General features: G+C 43.8%; 1 protein-coding gene across 1 annotated transcript; it reads right to left on the bottom strand.

The window, feature by feature from the left end:
* Positions 1-710: 710 nt before the first annotated feature.
* LOC139048979 (ESF1 homolog) lies at positions 711-18760 on the bottom strand. Its single transcript, XM_070523995.1, has 11 exons — positions 18063-18760; positions 16396-16503; positions 14918-15245; positions 12843-13017; positions 11995-12226; positions 11261-11407; positions 10028-10155; positions 8224-8371; positions 5971-6059; positions 3945-4112; positions 711-1058 (listed from the first exon to the last, which is right to left on the bottom strand). Exons 1-11 carry the CDS (start codon positions 18484-18486, stop codon positions 723-725), a joined length of 2283 nt encoding a protein of 760 aa, XP_070380096.1. The 5' UTR covers positions 18487-18760; the 3' UTR covers positions 711-722.
* Positions 18761-19178: the final 418 nt, after the last annotated feature.

Here is a 19178-nt window from a genome sequence, read left to right on the forward strand (position 1 = left end):
TGCAACAAAAGCTTCAGGGCATGGGACTTGCGAGAAAGTTGAATTGCTGTGAAGCCTAGGTACAACACAGCCTTGAATTCACAGTTTTGACGTGCAGTAGCCTTTGTGACTTAAACAGTGATTCACATAATTGGCAGAGCCATGCATCCCTTAGCAGAGCCATGCATCCAGTTATCTTTTGTGCCTGACTGCAGTTGACTGAATCTGTGCAAACTTTGCAGTGTTTTCGGTCGCATCGATGCATTTCAAGCAGATTGTGGAAAGCCAGTGGACTTCGTGACTGCGTTTATCCACTCTGTTCTCTCGCTGTGACCTTTTCTCGCATGTTATCTCCTCTGCAAGGTTTTGTCGCTAGCTGTAGTTTGCTCACTGTACCGCTCCAAAGTTACGGTTGCCGTGCATTGTAAACTGCATGGTGTTGCGGTGTAGAATATTGCCCTTTATTAATACTAAGAAGCTAACTGCAAATTTAGCCCTTCACTACTCTTACTAGACACCTCAGTGAAACACAGGAAGCTGATTTCTCCTGTGCTCTTTCTTTTTTTGCATTGAGAATTTGTGAGCTTTGGACGAGTCGTTTATGTTTTCGCGCAGTCAAAAAAATTTTTTTTTTCTGCAGGAATTCAGGCACTTGCAAGCACTGGAAATTTGTATTGAGTGCGTCACAGCAGCAGCAGAATAAGAAAGAAAGCGTGCAGCACAAAGGCAAGTTTTTTTTTGGCTCAGGATGGCAACTTTTTACTTCTGCTTTTCATCTGCTGAACTTTGAGCTTGACTGAACTGGCCAACGATGACAGGGATTGCCGGCTTGGCTTTGGCTTTGGCTCTGCAGTGGCTTGGGACGGTGGCTGCGGCTCTGGTTGCGTTGGTGCTGGTCCCTGCGACAGTTTGGCAGTGACCTTGGACACACCGCCCTCCGGAGAAGCGAGCCTTCTTCTTTGCTTCTCTGTAAGCAGCACCTCCATGCCCTTGGTTTTCTTGAAGTGCGGGTCGGTCGGGTCAATATTGTAATGATGAGAGTCGTACAACGCTGAGAACCTCGGATCAGCCAGGTCCACCTGAAATGAGAATTATTTGCATCAATTAATTTGTAAGTGTGTTGAAATATTTGAAATTTTGAATATGCATTGAATAGTCATTGCTGTTCAATTCATACTTGATTTCAGAATTTACTATTTGAAGTTGTTGATACTATTCGTTCCATTCAAATATGTGAGGGACAACTATAAGACTATACTATAATATATACTATACCTTATAACTAGACCATATTATAACTTTAAGGGACAACAACAGAGCCTAAAAGGAGAAAGACTGATGACACTGGAGCCTCTTCCCAATAATTCGGCTGCAGGAGAACCCCGGTTGGGCCCAGACGAATCAGGTCCCAAATGAATTCATGGTGATCACCCATTCACAGTAGCTTAATAGGCATGCCTGCTGTCTGCAAATTTGTTTCGATTTACGAAAGCAGTTTATTATTTGTTCAATTTCTCGTGTTTCGATTCCTTAAATATAGTGCTGTTAGTATTGAACTGAGCTGCACCTAGGAACGAGCGTTACATTTGACTACGTTCGGTTGTTGGTGACAGGCTGTTTCTCCGTTTATGTCACCGACACCATTATGATGCACCAGCGTTATGCACCCATGTTATGGTGCATCATGTAATACCCCAAATGGGGCCCTTAAGGGAATAATAAATGATGATGATGATGATGATCACCGACACCATTATGGTGCACCAGACACGACCACCTTTCCTTTCTTTCTCATTTACAAGCTTCTCAGGTGAGCTGCCATCTAGCTGTACATGGCATCAGATGTCTGAAATAACGCAAATGAGCATTTACGTAAAATTTTTTTTTTATTTGACTGTCTCTGTTGGAAATTGGAAATATTCTGTATTCAATTTGATATTCCAAAGTCTTTTTTCTCAAACATATTCATATTCGATAGAACTAAAGAATTTCGTTATTTGAATCACCTTATTTCTTTAAACAGTGCCACCAGCCTGAGTGCCAGGCTTTAGGCGGTGTAGCAAGTGACACTGAATACTAAAAGTGGTATAATGATAACAGATCACAAGCCAAGAATGAAATAGACAACGGTCATAGTATCTCTTCAAGCAAACAGAAAAACAAAACATGAAACAGCATCGTACTAAATTGCGCACATATAAAGAGAAACTGGGATGTCTTCAACAGCTATCGTGTGAAGAAATAATGCCAGCACTTTGAAGTACTGCTGGCAATAAGGTATTCCCACTTCCTTACTGTGACGTAAAAAAGAAAATGCATAGCTACATCAATTTGTTATAGGGTGAAAAAAATTGTGTTGGCCTTTGGTCGATAGAACATACCGGCTTTGTCTAGTTCCAGTTGATTATTATACCAGTAAAATATTATTAACTGGCCGGAACTTAAGCACAGACTCTTAACTTTCATGGCACCACAGATGTAGTCTGATGGTAACAAATTACGTGACTGTGATGCGTAGGGTAGGCAACCAACTTTCTATTAGAGTTGCAGAATGGGCACCAAGAGACGGAAAGCGAAGTTGAGGACGGCAGAGCATTAGGTGGTGGGATGAAATGAGAAAAATTTGCAGGCATAAGATGGGGTCAGGTCGCACAAGACATGGGTGCGTGGAGATTGCTGGGAAAGGCCTCCGTCGCTGGGAAAGGACCCATCGCCTCGATTTCATGCGATATTAAAGTGAAGTTTTGCTTGCGCTGCCCAACAGGTTTTGATGCTGCATCTATAGGACTGTGTAGGGATCGATATACTGTTAGCGTTGTCCCTCTGCACACGACCCTGTCAGCCAAGATGGCAGTCTGGACGTGAAAGCTTTGCAGGCTTAGCTGTCTACTGTCAATGCGAAGACATCATCAACAACGCATAAAACCATACTGGTCACCGATGCTGGAACCTAACAAAATGAAATTTTTTCTGTCATTGAAACTCATTTTTTTTTTCTGATTTCCCGATAATCCAGATATGTTTATGGCCCCTTCCATGTCAGAAAACTTGGTTGACGACTGACTTATCTGCATAAAGGGTGGAATTTCAATATAATGAAATTTCAATATTACGAGGTCAAGTGCCAATTTAGCACACTTCTTTATATCAATGTTTAACTGTAATATGAAATAATGACACATAGTGAGACTGCGCTTAGCAGCTGTGCAAATTCTCACTTTCCCCGTGGCATGGCGAGGAGAGTGGGGCATGGACTGACGGTTCGATTTGTGAGCGAACGAATGTTGCCAGATTACGAGTACTCCTGAAGTAGCGCCCTAACCAGTCAATACTCTCAAATACTGAAGCATTCACTTTATTTAGTTGGATGTTCTTTCTTGTGCAAGTTCCGTCTTGGTTAGCTATTCTGTCTCGTTGAACATTCAGTCCCGGATATTCAGGCTGTGAACTGCTAGAGGGCACAGGAGCGGTTCCCTTTTTTCACAGGAAAGAGACTTACTCAAAGATATCCTGAGGTAGACAGCGCCAGTCGGTCGCATCAACTGGATCACCTTAAGAGGCAAACATCACTTGCACAACAAATTGTGGTGTGGCATTAGCTAATCAACAAAGTTTCATTAATTAACTTTGTGTAAGCAGAGTACATGGAACCAATGGGCTAGGTTTTCTTTATAATTACAACCATAATAACTTTGTAATTTGATTCACCTTAGGACACGTATCCCAAATGCAAAACTGAAAATGAGCAGTAATGATGTCGTATCGACTTAGCAGAAATTTTACATGGACATGTTGCACCACCTGGTGACACTTCAGTGCAGCCTAAAATGATGCATGATATAGCAAGTTGGCAAGATTGCTGGAAAAAAGGGGGTACCTGGGTAAAGAATGGTATCAGTAATAGGGCAAAGAACTTCCCACCAGTGGTGCACGCATGCACGACAAGACTGCAAGGCACTGCATACCTGGAAGTCGTCGCCATCGGCCTTTCCTTCCTTCTGGGCTGCTTTTCTCTCGGCCTTCCTCTTGCGTTTCTTGTTGCTGCCCGCCTGGTTCTCTTCCAGCAACTTCTTGAGGCTAAAGTGATGCTTGCCATCGTCCTCTTCGTCCATGAGAAGCAGCTCGAGCTCCGCCTGCGTTTTTCGGACAGAAATAGGAATAAACATGAAAGGGAAAGAAGAAAATGAATGAAGCAGAAACAGTCGAGGATAACTGTCAAAGTAAAGTGACAGTGTCCTGACAGATCTGCTGACCTGTACTGATACGACACTTAATGGCTAGCTCTGGTGGTATGCGCTAATGCTCCTCCATGCTGCTATCGTCCGGCCATTATTGCCTCTATTGATTTTTTCAAAGAATCAACATGTCTGAGTGAGAAAGACGGAGGATCATGGCATGACTAATTCAGCAGACGTCAAGTACAGCGATGACATGCCATTTAACACCTTAGCTCACAAATTTTTCTAGGGAAAAACAAAGGAAAGAACCTACCAACAACAAGGAAAACAAATGTGTAACATCTGCCATTCTTTTAATTCTGTCAAACCTTTGCTCGTACCAATTTGAAAATGCACGTGCACTGGGCGAAAAACAGTGCAAAGGAAGACGAAAATGAAAAAGAAAGCAACGTGACAAACGTTGTTGTTGATGACGACACGAGCCGCAATTACCATTCCAAAGCCAACAACAGGCACTGCGAAGGATGCCATAGTGGGAGGCTTCAAATTAACTTTGATCACCAGCTGGGCTTTTTCAATGCTACTGTAAGAATGCATTACACATGCATTTTTTTTTTTTAACTTTGTGCTCCCCCTTTTAGAATGTGTCTGCCACAGCTGAGAATTGCACCCGCGTCCTGGAATTTGTCAACAGAATGCCACAACCTTCGCGGTAGATTACGGGCACATTTTTTTCTCTTAAGTGCTGCAATTCGAGAAAGGTGCTTCACTTTCCACCATGGCTGCTTTAACGCAACGAGGCGCACTGAAGTTGAAATAGACAGATCTCGCCACGTTCAGAGCACGTGTGTGGCAAACCTGCCGGCGCCACGCTGACAGTAGTTCCTGGCCAGTTTTCCTCTGTACTTGGGTTTCATCGACAACACCGAGAGAAATGCCGAGGACATTGCGATTGTGGATTTTTTAGCAGAGAACCATGGAAGGAATTCGGACGGTGTCTTTTTCTCAACCTCGCGCTCACTGCGGAAGTTTTTTTATTCTCGCCTCTCTGCTTTTTGATCTCGAGGGCTAAGTGTGTTTGTCACGGCAAAAACGTGACACGCTTCTTACCACAGTTGCTCTTCATCCCGCGAAGGACTACCATTACCGGCAGGCTTTGTGGCAACTGTGGCATAGTGAAACTCATTGTGAGATCAGTCTATTGTTTTTTCCTCGGTCTGTAGCAATTCTTCGCAAAAGACTCTGTAGAGCAAAGAATGAGTCTAGCTGGTGTGACACTGTAGTAATGTGCGCACGTAGAATGAATGAATGAATGAATGAATGAATGAATAAATAAATAAATGTCAATAAATAAATATAAATATACTATATATGAAGAAGCACGCACGTACACAAGTGCAGACTAACGACTGTTGGATCGTTCACAAATCCCCCTGTGTGAATGTACGGTTGTTAATCACTGCTTGCGCACTTTATTGCTTTCGTGTCTTTTTGCTGTTCTAGTACTCGGTGCAGTTCTTATGACGCGTGCATGTTATAAGCACGTACGAATGACCGCAGGAATGCGGGACAAGCACCAACTTTCAACCCGCTCCATTTTCTGTTCCATTGGCTGTACACACTGTATTAATATATACATAATCATGTCAAATCAACTGGCCTGCCAGCAAATGCTTATGAAGCATATATTCACATGTCACTCTGCAGTAATGCTGTAGCTGCTACCTAAAAAGGGTAGAAGTCAGCTGTGCAATGCTGTACGCCTATATAGCATCAGTAGCATTAGCCCTCGAAGGTAACTCCTTATGCTCACCTTGCTTCTCGTGGTCTCTTCATCCTCTGCCTTGTCTTCAGCGTTGGATCGCTTCTTTTTCTTTTTGCTTCTAGCACTTTCTTTCGATGCTGCATGGTTGAAAATGCAAAGATAGAAAAAAAACAAAACAATGTTGACATTACCTTGAGGTCTTCGTGAAAAAAATACTTGGACAAAAGGTGACGACAGGAAACATGTTGTGCACTTCCACCATTATACCAGGTTATCTGTTTTAGCAGAAACACACTTAATTAGGATCTCCTGTGGCAGATATTGCAATTACATTATGTCAGCTCGGTTACTTGAAGAGGCAAGCACACTACCTGCAAGACAAACTACAGGGTGACGTTAGCTAATAAATTTGCTACCCGTGCAATTAATCACCATGGTATGTCAATTAAATCAAATGAAGCCATATCCATTTACAGTTGAAACTCAATTTAACAGAGTGACGATCACGGTCTAATTATTTCATTAAATCAGGAAGTTTGTAAAATCAATAATGAAATGTTTCAGTCCTTCTAAATCTAAAAATGCAATGTTAAAAGCAAAAGCTACCACGGCATTGTACTGCCGCTAATGCAGCCATCTTTTCCATAAACCATGAAATAATGAAAGCAACCACTGCCGCCCCTACCGAGGCGGTGCTGAGCTGGCTGTTCCATATATGAGCGTGGCGTGCAGCTTCATGAAAATAAAGCTAGGGATGTGACCATGGCGTCTAGATGTTTTAACACGATAGCTTTAGAGCGCACACTCGAAGAAGAACCCATCTGTATTATAATTAGAAAGAAATCATAGCTTTTTTTACTCATTTTGACAGGGAAAACTTCGTTAAATCGAGTTCGGCCAAGTTTGTTTCGTTAATTCGGGTTGATGACAACATTCCATCCTATGGGTACCTGCCTGGGAATGTATATTTCTTCGTTAGATCGGAACTTTTAGATCGAGTTTTAACTGCAGCAGAAGTCGTATGCTTTGTGCCAGCTTTAAGACATGCGTCCCCAAAATCTTTGAAATGCAATGATGTCCCAGGTAGAACTTATCAACAGTCTTTGTTACACAGTGCTGATAAGCGTTAATAAAAATTAATAAAGGTCTTCTCCTATCGGCACATTAACTGGAGGGTGGGCTTCAGCTGCTGTTAGAGTGCAGACTAAACTTGGTTTGCATTTAAGAGGAAGCTTCAGCTCGGGCCCAACTCCGATTCAGCCTATTCAAATACATGTAAAATGCAAAAACGTTTTTTTGAGATAACACCTGGACCGATTTTAATTAAATTTATTGCATTTGAGAAAGAAAGTTAAATTATAGTGACTGTTGGAAGTGGAATTTCGATTTAGGGCGTGGATTTTGCTAAAAAGATTTGCAAGAATTTGAAAGCTGGAAAAAAAAAAAATAGAAGCACGAAGTTTACAAATTGATAGCTCTGCATCAAGAACAGATACATAGCGGTTCTGTAAATGGCATCCATCAGGCCATTCAAAGCGGACAAATTTTTATGTGTCAAGTTATATCTCACGTGAATTTGTTACGTTGTGTACAAGGGTTCTGCAAAAGCTGTATTTCCGTATTACTAAATTCCTTGAGATTCATGTGTAACATATTAATTTTGTCCACTTTATATGTACAATTAGATGCAATTAACATAATTGTGACATCATTTTTCATTGCCAAGTTACACAGTTGTGAATTTGATAGTTTCATTTTCTGAAAACGTTAGATTTTTGCCACATTTTCTTGAAAAATTGACAACCTAAATAAAAAATTTGAGACCAACAGCCACTAGATCTTAAGTTTTTCTTTTAAATGCAACAAACCTCACCAAACTTGGTGCAGTGGTTGCCGAGAAAAACAAATTCTCCTTTCACATGTATTTAGATAGGAGCGCTCAAGCTAAAGCTTCCTCTTAAGGGCATACAAATTGAAATTTCAAATACGAACTAAATGCTGATTCTGGTTTCAATCAAACTATATTCTGTCTGGATATACAACAGTCAAAACAATCACTACCATGAAAAATTGGCTCAGATTCATTTCCCAGCCACTTCCAAGTGCCAGTCATAAGTCAACTAGGAAAAGTGTACTAGTCCTTCCTGTTTAGGCCCATCTGCGAGCCAGTCTGTTGGATGAATTAAAAATAGCATTGCTCGAGTTAAAAAAAGAATGTCAGTGACTTTCTGCTCGTATGTCTATCGATCAAGCTTTGACCTCAAATGGTAGGGTGCCGAACTTTCGTTGACCACAACTCACGTTGCGAAGGTGCGTTTGTCTTGAAGAAATCGTCGCCGAGGTCCACGTCAGAGGGGAGCTCGTCGTCTGAGAAAGCCTGGTCGGACTGGCTGCCCTCACCACTGTCTTGTTCTCTCCTATCTGCACCAGAGTCCTCTGCCTCGGTGCCCTGTTGCACGAAAAGACACAATGTCGGTGATGTAGAAAACAGTAACACGCCTCACACACCCGCACAAATTACTGTTTACTCAATTACACTGTGCTCTTTACTATAATGTGCACCTGACTATGATGGCCAGAAATGGAAAATGCACTGCTCTTGACAGGTAACTTGCCAGATTTTTATGGCAGGAGACAAGATAATAATCTCTTCCGACTTTGAAAAAAGAAAAGTTACTGTGTCTGCGTGGTAGTAGATTCAGTATCACTCCTTACAGCTGTCAGAGACTTCGTTATCACCATCCACGAGCCATCACTTCTTATATTCGGTGCTGTCTGTTGCATTCTAAATAACAATGGATTTCTTAAGCGTACTGCCTGACGATGGCCCTCCTACTGCAACTCCTACCAATCCGCATGGCTGTAGCTGGTCTGTGGGCAGGACTGGCTTACAGCAATGCTGAAGCCCAATAACGATAGCTCGTCACTACTGCTGTTCTGGTCTCGTGCTCAATTAAAAAACACACACCAATTTCTTTGTACTATAAATATTGCCAAAAAAAAGAAAAAAAGAATCTGTGCATTAGAGTTGAGCAAATACATGTACAGTATTTTTCGGCACGTAGAGCCAAATGCCTTGACAGACCTAAGCAACCCCTAGTTGGCAGCGCCAAATGACGTGGCAGCAGCATTCGGCATCAGCCAGTCAAAGTTCCCTCTCCTCAACTACATCAGCAGCTGTTATGCAGAGAAGCTGAGCATGCGCCCTGTGCAGCCTCAGCGCATTTATGAGGAGTGCATTCTGCAGACATTGTCGGTAGACGAGCGGGCAGCGGTAACAAGGCATGAGTAGCCATTGTAACAGCTGCAGCGATGCGAACGATGATGAACGACACATGCTCAGAAAGCAGTGATGAGCAAAAGGCACTCGCGTTAACGAGCACCTGTGCTGCCAAGAATGTTGGCACTCTGACGTCCTTTCAAAAGGCGAAGTGGTTGGACATTTTACAGGTGCATTGTCCATCAGAAACAGTCCGCAATAGTGTGTCGGAAAAGAGAACAGGGTTCCCCCACGGACATTCTGCTCCATTTATAGAGGGTACTATCTATGGAGCATACTACGGGCATCATGCTCCCTCTATGGAGCATGACCATCTAGTTTGCTCAAACCTGCCTTGCGCGCTTCAGCCGCTGAGTGAGTTGCCAGGAGGGCTCACTGCAGAGGTGAAAGCAGGCGCAGCATTTCGCACGCAGTGGAAATGTCAAAGGCACAGAGTCAACTAGGGCCACCGCGTTGCTGATCAATGAGAAAGTGGGAAGTTGGAATGTCGAGGTGACTGGTTCAGGAACTTCCAGAGGCAAGGCAGAAGTCATTACAGCCAATGAATGTCATGACAGCAGCATTTGGGGCCACAACGCTTGTTCAGAATATAGCCAGCATTACCGAATACAATACAACAAAGTACACCAATACGGAATGCCAGAACAAAGAACACTAAAATGCATTGTCTTAGAATAGAGGATAATAGAATATAGCCATAACAGAACACATGCCTTGTACCACACTTATATTGTCTACTGCATATCTAAGATCCGAGTTTTATTAGTACTAATGAAAACCTCTTCCTCTTAACAGAGACAAGCAAAAAAACTAAGAGCTCCTCACCTTCTTGTTAAGGCTTCGCTTGAGTTTTCGCTTCTCTTTGCGTTTTTCCAAGAACTCCTGGAACGGCGTCTTACCCTCGGGTTGCTCTTGTTTCTTCTTGACCAGGTCTCCAACCTGCTTGCTGAGACCTAGGTACATAAACATGGGAACACTAAGTGGTGAAGGGCAGAGAAGCAGACGGCGTGCTGAATATGCATCTTTTATCATCACTGGCAATTGAAAGACCCTGCAAAACGAAACTCTTCTCCCAGCAATATTCAATGACTCCCATTCTGCATCAGATGACCAGCCCTAAGTCTACAAATTGTATCTGTCATCTTCAACAGGATTTTCATTCAACAACATCTTTAAATAACAATGGAATGCAAACAGGAACTCATACAGAGGTTACAGACATTGTTTTAGACCACAGCTCTTGGGAGCCCATTCCCACGTTGAGTGTCAGTGTCCCTCGTAACTGAGTGAACGAGCACAACGAAGGATGAAAGGACAAACACATAGCGCAGTGGGTGATGAAAGATGGTGATAGGTAAGAGATCGCGAGGAGGAAACAGGAGGAGGAGGGTACAGCAGTACCATGAGGTGGAAAGCAGAGGAGGGTGTGGGCAAAAGCGAGAGAATAAAAGCATAGTGCTGCGCAAGACAGGCTCTGCGGCGGCTGCTGCCTCTCGTTATCTGCTGCCTCTCGTGATCTCCCGATTACCGAATGCCGGTGGTGCGGTGACACACCAACGTTACCGCACATAACGTGGATGTGCCTAAACAGACCGACACACATAAATTCAACACAACTAAATACACAAGACTTTAACAGGCAGTGGGAGGTGTGGCTTGCGGATGAGGGTCAGGACAGCCATTAAAAATCGGATAAATACCATGATCAGACATCGTAACCTACTGTTTTCGATTGAAAATCTTCCTAGGGCAGGCCAGATATAGGCATCTTCGATGTGAGATTACGTATGTTAAATGTATTCACTGTCCCCTAAGCTCTCCCGATACACAAGCTGCCAGTAACGGAGTCACTATTGGGGTCACCACAGGAGCCGGTTGTTACGCTGGCTGGTTAAGTTCAAATTATGTGGTGAAGGCCAATTTTAAGATTGAAGCAGCGAAAGTTTGGGTCCATAAAAGTGCACAGGATCAAATTAACTGAAGTATCGAATTAACCGGAGACTAACGCAAGCCTACTGTACTGCAATTACATACATAGAATAGTGGTAACAAACTAACCAGGGTTCCATGTGACCTCCATTTCCACATCGTCGTCGTTGTCATCTGGTTTCTTTTCTCCATCATCAAGGCTCTTCAGCAGGTCACGGTACTTTTGGATCTGGGCTTCCATCGAGGACTTTTTCTTCATTTCCTTTACATCAGTACCTGATAACACAGTGCACATACGACGATACTCTGCAATTGCCGCTCAATTGAAGCAACAGGAACGATAAACTTGAAGCAAAGTAAATAAAGCCATGATACCGTATTCTTTCTTTGACAATGTGGTAGTGCACAATCTTAAGCACACGAAGCTGAGACTGCAGTCAAACCTTGTCACAATGAATTAACATCCGAGGCAAAGTAGTGTTTGCGTCAAATTCCTGTTGCGAAAATGGGCAAAGACATTTGTGCACATAATGAGCAACCCATCTCATTTGGAAAATGCTCGACTGTGATCAATATTAGTGAATAAACACTGCAGAACAGAAGGTGCCATTGTAATTGCTTGTTATGAATGGTTTCTGACCATTCTTTCTTTCCCTCTAAATACTTAATCAAACAGCTATTTCACAATATGAGTATGAAAATATGGCACACAAACTAAGCCAAATATTTAGATAGAACCTTTAGGCGGGCTGTTCTGTGTGTTTTTGGGTTACTTACACACAGGATGCACCAATTAATTGAGCTTCTTTCGAGAGCACTGTCCATTCGTTCGCCTGCCTTCACCGGGTCGCCCGGGATCTCACCTTGTCCCTGATTGACCTCTTCTTCGCTTTCGGAGGATGACGAGGCTAGGTACACCTTGAGGTCGTCGTGGTCACCATCCTCCTTGAAGGCTCGTTGCATGGCTTCCGTGCGGCGGGGGTCATCCTCGTCCCAAGTCAGCTGCACGTTGACCGACTGGAGTGCGGAGGTCACGAAGTTCAACGGCGTGTAGCTCTGGGGATCGGGAACACTGTCAGCAACACTGGTTGGCTCCTGAAAAATGAACGGATGCGATGGTGTAGTCATTCCGGGAACTCTGCTTCACAATGCAACAGGGGGCGTCAACCAAAGTTACAGTTTCAGCACCGTAATGCACTCAGAAGATACAAGAGAAGGAGACATTACTGAAGTCATTATATAATGCAAAAGATTAGTTCTAGTAACACGTGTGTCGGCATGCCATCATATTCATTCATTGTGGATAAGATAACATTTATTCTTGGGACAAGAAATGCTAAGGGGCCTTTGACGACTGTAGGCGAATGTCGATGTGGAATGAATCTATGCACTTGAGTTCTTGAGATCCTTTTCTTTTACCCTTTCCCAATATGTCTTGTTTGAACAGGCTGATATTAGTGCCTTTTATCTAGATTGACAAGTTCAATCACACAATGATAGCATGATAGAATATATGGTGCTTTTAACATGTGACACGGCAGAAGGGACATGGAGACGCAAGTGCACACGTTCACCTCTTTCAGTTATGTCTTGTGCGTTAGTGCCACATTTCTCACCAAACTTCCACACCAACTGGCCCAGCCATTATGATGAGAGTGATGAGGTAACGACAAACATGCGAGACATTGTCAACCAGACAGGTTGGATTCACCTCATCGAACGTCATGTCATCGGGGACAAACCGCAGGTCCAGGCAGGTCCCACTGCTCTCGTACTCGCGACCGTCCAGCTCCCGGTAGAGGTGGTCGGCCGTCTCGGCCGAATCGCACTCGGCTATGGCATAGTAGTAGCGCAGCCGGTTCAGCTGGTACTGGCGCAGTGCTTCCCTGCAAAGCAACCGGTGCAGAACGTGCCGGTCGTCAATTCCCCACCCTCTGCTTCTTGTCGAGTATTCTCATCGTGTTGGCTGCTCACATGAGACCTGTTCTATCTTTGCAGGCATGGTCTCTGAAGGGGCAAGTCTCTGGAAGGGTAAGCCGCAAGCCCTTGAAAGGGTAAGTCACAGTCTCCGAAAGGACCAGTCTCTCGAAAGGTAAAATCACATTCCTTGAAAGGAACAAGACGGAGGGGAACCAAGGGGCTCGTTATTTTGCTAGGCACAACCACATGAAGCTAACAGTAAGGCTAAGGAAAGCGTAGGGGAAATCAACTTTGGGTTTTGATGGTGATGTAGAATTGATAAGGTACAGGGAAATGAAAGTGGACAAAAAGCAGCCTGTCGCAGGCCGCATTATGCGTGTAACACTCTACTGATTGAGCTACGGTGACGGCTGTTTTCCCGGAGCTTTTGAGGATATATCTGTATGCGCACAAGATCTGGCTCAGGTAGCGTTAACCATTGCACTTCATAACCCCTGCCGTGGATGTAGAACATCCTTTTAACCACCAGTGTCAAACCCTTGAAAGAGTCGCAGCTCGTGTAAGGGTAGTTCGTAGTTACTGAAAGGGTTCACCATGGGCTCTGAAAGGGTAAGTCATGGACGAAAAGAAATGCTGGCATCGATTTGGGTGTAGCCACAGAGTAACCAACATGGGTTTCTTGGAAAAGAAACCTTCAAAGACAAAATTTGCTTGTTCTTTGCACAGATCCTAGTATCGTGCTCCAACCATTTCGTAGGTTTCTCACAAACGCCACTTATCATATGGTGCACGTATTGAGCAGCTATAGACCATTTTTGTTGTTCCCCACAACCTCCCTTGCACCACACGAAAAGAAAAGCGAGACCTTGTAAGCACTGTACATAGAGCATACAGGGTTACACCGTGTCACAGCTTGGAGTGACAGAAGTAACCGAAGCGTTTCAGCATATTAGAAGATTATCGGATAAGACAGCTGTATCAGCGAAGCATCATTAGCTCTCTCAACAGAAGTAATGCCGTACCAAGGCAGTTCTTGCTTGTGTTTGGCATGCTACACCAGCCTTTGTGTAATTTGCCTTGATGCTATTGTCACTCTTTTGCCACATGTTCCTGCTTTGCTCACTGCGACTTGGTTTTGATAGTACATTAGCATACCTGCCAACTCTTCCAAAATTTTCATAACGTTTACGAATTCGGGCTTGTTCTGTGGTTTCGCTGTCTCGGCAAGTTTTATGAAAAAAAAAAAAATCAACTCGTTCTGCGAGAACGTTTATTCTTATTGGTCTTATACACTTGGAAGTCTTCTGATTGTGAAACAAATCTGGAGTGGCACCTGCTTCGAGCAGATTTAACCAGACCACCTTCCCGAACAGGCAAAATTGCCAGCAGCAATGCTGGCAAAAATGTTATTGTGATCTGAAAACACATTGCCTGATAGTTTGTGCTGTTCCAAGTTTGCTTGTGTGCTGCGTCTAAAGGTAAACCATTGCTATAAATTGTGTATGTATCCCATTGTTGTATATATCACTATCAAATGGTACGATCACTACAATAGTAACTATTTAAGAGATGGTAAAAGTAAAGGAATACCGGAGAAAATGCGATGATGTTTGAATGCATGACCGTTTGATTGAGTGAGGGGACTTTCCTATGTGCTTTTTGTAGGAAATATCGCAAGCGCCCATGGTCTGTTTGCTTCCCCTGTCCGGAATGGTTTTCCTACTTTATCTCTGACAGTGACCGACTGGTCTGCACTTTTATACTACCAAAGATGTTAAGTTGTGAGTACGGTGCACATCTTATCAGCTCCCACCTCTCGTCGTGCCGCCTACAAAACAGTTGCGCACCATCACCACAGTGCCGCACCTCTTTGTTCTGGCGTCGAGTTCCTCGTTGTCACCACTACTCTTCAGCGCTTGTTTACCGCTACGGGCTGCCTCGACCAGCTCTGCGGGGCCTTTCACTTGCTCGACGGCCATGCGCTCTTTCCCAAACTCGGACGGGTAGATGCTGACCCGCCGCACGGTGCCGCCGGGGGGCTTGAACGAGTCGAGCAGCATGAACAAGTCGTGGGCACGCAGCTTGTCCCAATCCAGGTTACACAGCGCCAACCGGCGGCTGATGTCGTCCGACTTGGGGGCGTCGCGGTCCAGCTCACCCCAGGCCACGTCCCCTTCGGCTTCCAACTCGTCTTCTGCACGGGAGACGACACACTTAAAGGGATGCTCCACAGAAACACCAAGTTAGTTCAGCCTGGTGAAGCTTCTTTCAGCTTGCATTTATTGTGTGGACTCGGAAGGCATCCTAAAAAGTGAGGAGGATAAAAAAACTATTTGAACAGAAGCTGAACTGCACAGGACTCCTCGCGTTGCCATCACAGTGTTGTTTGTAAAACCTCTATATAATGAACATGAATATAATGAATTATCAGATATAACAAAGTAAAAATATATTACTTGCTGATATCAGCATGCAGCGAACATATCCATATAACAAATATTGTATATAACAAAGGCATTTTTGTGCCTGATGCTATCTTGCTATGAAGTTTCACAGTAGTATTTGTTTATATGCTTATTTTAACAGGAGCATGGGCACAACAGAAAGAACTCTAATGCCCATGGCGGTATTACATCAGTGGTGGTATCCATCAGTGGCGGTAAAAGCATTTTCTAATGTATTCAGCTGTCAGCCAGAATGCGAGCTATATTTTGATGAAAAAAGGACCCTACGTCCTTGCTCGAAGACAGTTGTGTACATGAGGTCATATTGCATAGTTGCAACAAAGCGCAAAGAAAAAAGAAACACGATCGCACAATCCCGTTGATGCGCAATGTGACAAGCATGCAACAAAAGTGATGATTCGCGAAAATCATTCCTTGTTACAAGTATGCAGCGCAATATTACATCTATGACCAAGAGCCAACCAGCCTTCAGGCAATGTTTCATTGGCAGACGGTCCCTGCTTGGTGAGAGTACGGCAGTATGGCGAGAGTACGGGGAGAGTAGCCAGGAGTGGTGCTGGCTGCCAATGTTAACTATGAAAGCTCCTGAACCTGTCAGCTCGCATCATAAGCACACTTCAATGCGGTTTTGATTTCATGCACATGCTCTGCTCTCCCTAGTGGTGCCATATTCTCTCTTTCCCTTTACTATTTATCCTCCCCTCTTCCCTTCACAAACCAGATATTGTTACCTGGATGACCTCCCTGCGTTTCACTTCTTTCTTCTGTCTTTGGTATTGGCGAAGAAGCAATATTTCGGGGAGGCTAGAACATGCTAGAACAGTGTTCCCATGCGAGTGCTAGAGTCGAGTGTCAGATGAGAGGGACTGAGAAAATTACCTTCGCTGCTTTCGTCTTCCTCGGAGCTTGTCTCAACATTGCCGATGCCTCGAGCCGGATCCCTCTCGGGCTCCTCGGGTTCGTCAGAGCTTGCCTGAGATTCGCTGTCTGCAAAAAAAGAACATAACAATTTTTTTTTTCAAGCTTAACTAATGTACAGAACGCACTAAATATTCATATATGCTCTTTTTGCGTGAAGCAGCACAAGAGCTTTTTTTTTCTTCGCATGAATTTTGCATTATGCATTCTACATTTTCTTTATTATTATGTTTGGCTTTCTGAAAACCTTGTAGCAACTTGCGTGTATTGTGCTTTCCCATTTTCGCAGGATAATAGATACATATGCTCATTTGTGCATACTGCTTTTTTTGTTGTTGCCTTGAACGCCGTGTGATATCTTGTTTTAAAGGGATAGACAACCACTCAGAACATGAATTGAGATAACCCTGCTGACGGAATGAGTCCCTATCGTAGTGGCTAAAATGAGCTATGTTTTTGTCATTAAACGTGGACTTATATCTTTAATTCATCACTAAGAGTTGAAAGAAATGACCTTTGATGCCCCATGCAGCAAAAACATGAAGCTGCATAAGAGATCCACCATGTGACCCTCTACTAGTGTACGAGGTTCCTGGTCTTTTTATGAGTATTAGAATGCAGTATACTTTTTATTCTTATAAGTTTTTCCTGACTTACAATGTGCAGATAAGCCTTCGTTTGTAGTAAGCAGAAAAGCGGCGCTGCCTTTGCCTTCATTTTCGTTGAGTTGGCTCGTCTATCAACAGAACGACGACAATGGGGGCCAGCCAGCCCTGACGTGGGCGTGTACTTGGGGAAAAATGCAGTAAAAATATAAGAAATGTCTGTACAACAATGCGAACTTATTGCACCAGCTTTTTATTTTCAAAAATGGTTGGAAAGGTAAAAATGTAAGTGGTTAACCACAGCTGCGCTCATTCCTGTGAAAGCAGAACGATGGACGGCTTTTACAATTTGCGAGGTGGGCTATGAACACTGCTCTCAGTTCTCAGCATTACTGGAGGTGCGACTCTTACTTTTTTAGGGGCTGCTCAGATAGAAAAATTCTGCTTACTAAATATCCACGCGCTTTTGAACGTAACCGCTGCAGACGTAAACACTACCGAGGGTGAGCTTTTCGTCGCACAACAGAAAACTAGGTCCTTAAAAGTCGGTTGTTGGTCCCTTTAATATATCCCAAGTTTTTATTCTTTTGGTGTCTTTTCAATGCATCTGATTTATTTGACACTATGATATTTGCTGATAGTTGTGCATATTGTAGTTTCTTTCTTTTTCTTTTTTTAAATATCTTCATGGTATGTGGCCCTTCCTGTTTAGGCCCTGATTAGGGTCTGCAGTATTGTAAATAAACAAAAGCGGACTTGATGACAACGATTATTATTATTCCCTGTTTAATGGTACAAACCCACTGTGAGGGATAGGCCACGAATCATGTGGTATTATGATAAAAACAAGTATAAGAATGATCGAAGATGTGAAAGGAAACGATCATAAATGAAATTAAATAGCGTGTAACAAGGTAGACAGCCTCGCAAAAACAGGTAGTGTAAAAAGAACTCTAAAATAGCTAATGTCAAAAGTAAATGGTGGCGGTAAAGGTTAAGTTAGCGTTGCTAACACAATTTTACCTTCGTCCTCGTCTTCGGTATCATCCGCCGCTTCCGAATCTTCTTCGTCTTCTCCCGTGCCATCGTCACCTTCCGCAGACGTCGGTTGAACATCGACGCGCTTAGATTTCGGTTTGACGGTGGCGTCATCGCCGGCGGCGTTTTCATCGCCCTCGGGGCGCTCAACAAGGTCCTCGTCTTCGTTTTCCGACTCGGACGACTCGACGGCGTAGTACTTCTTCAGGTCCTCCGTCGTCGTGCTGTGAATGGGGCGACCCCGTTTGTCCATGACGTACTTGAGCTTGAAGCGCTTGTCGTCGAACATGGCAGTGAAGCGGTTGTCGATCTTGACTTTCCGCTGCGATCGCGGGACGCCGCGGAAACGCGGATCCGTGGCGATGTGCTTGAAGCGGTCATCTTCGATTTTGCGCCCCTTCTGCTTCATGTTAGCGCGGACGAAGCTTCGCAGTGACACTCACGTGGGTGGGAAGACGCTCGGGCGAACCGAAAGTGCGCGGAGTTCGTCGCCGATCGTATCGCAGCAGCAGCGTGACGCTCGTTGTAGAGTGTGTGATGGACACAGCACTGAAGTAACCGATCAATCAAATCAATTCCGGTTCCACAGAGCGCGTGGAAACGACTTCAATCGGTGAAGCACCAACTGCTCTACGCATCACGGCACTGTCCACTGCACGCAATATGGAGGCAGCCATCTTTTCTTTGATGCGGAGCTTTCGTTGCTCATTAATAAAACATAAAGATAAATTAAACTAAAATAAAGAAAAACAATTTATAAGTATTTTATTACATTTTAACTTGTACTTGGAAATTTTTGAAGTAGTTAAAGTTTTATTTATTAAATGTCATCTAACGAGCGCACTCAAACATAGCCTTCAAGATTTGGCAATGCGTTGAAGGTCTCGGAGGTCAAAATTGACGAACATGCGGAGCAGCTGTTAGCTAAATAGAATGAATATCAGTTTTAGAAGTCGTAGCTCTTTTGTTCGGCGAGGTTAGCTTCTCTTAATTTTCATCAGAAGTTGCTGCGGACGATGCTAAGAAATAGGTGTGTGGCTGGCAATATACAAACAACTCATTTTGGCAGAGGACTCCTCTGCCAAAATGTGTTTAGTGGAT

This window comes from Dermacentor albipictus, chromosome 8 (assembly GCF_038994185.2).
Source record: "Dermacentor albipictus isolate Rhodes 1998 colony chromosome 8, USDA_Dalb.pri_finalv2, whole genome shotgun sequence".
Lineage (NCBI taxonomy): Eukaryota > Metazoa > Arthropoda > Arachnida > Ixodida > Ixodidae > Dermacentor > Dermacentor albipictus.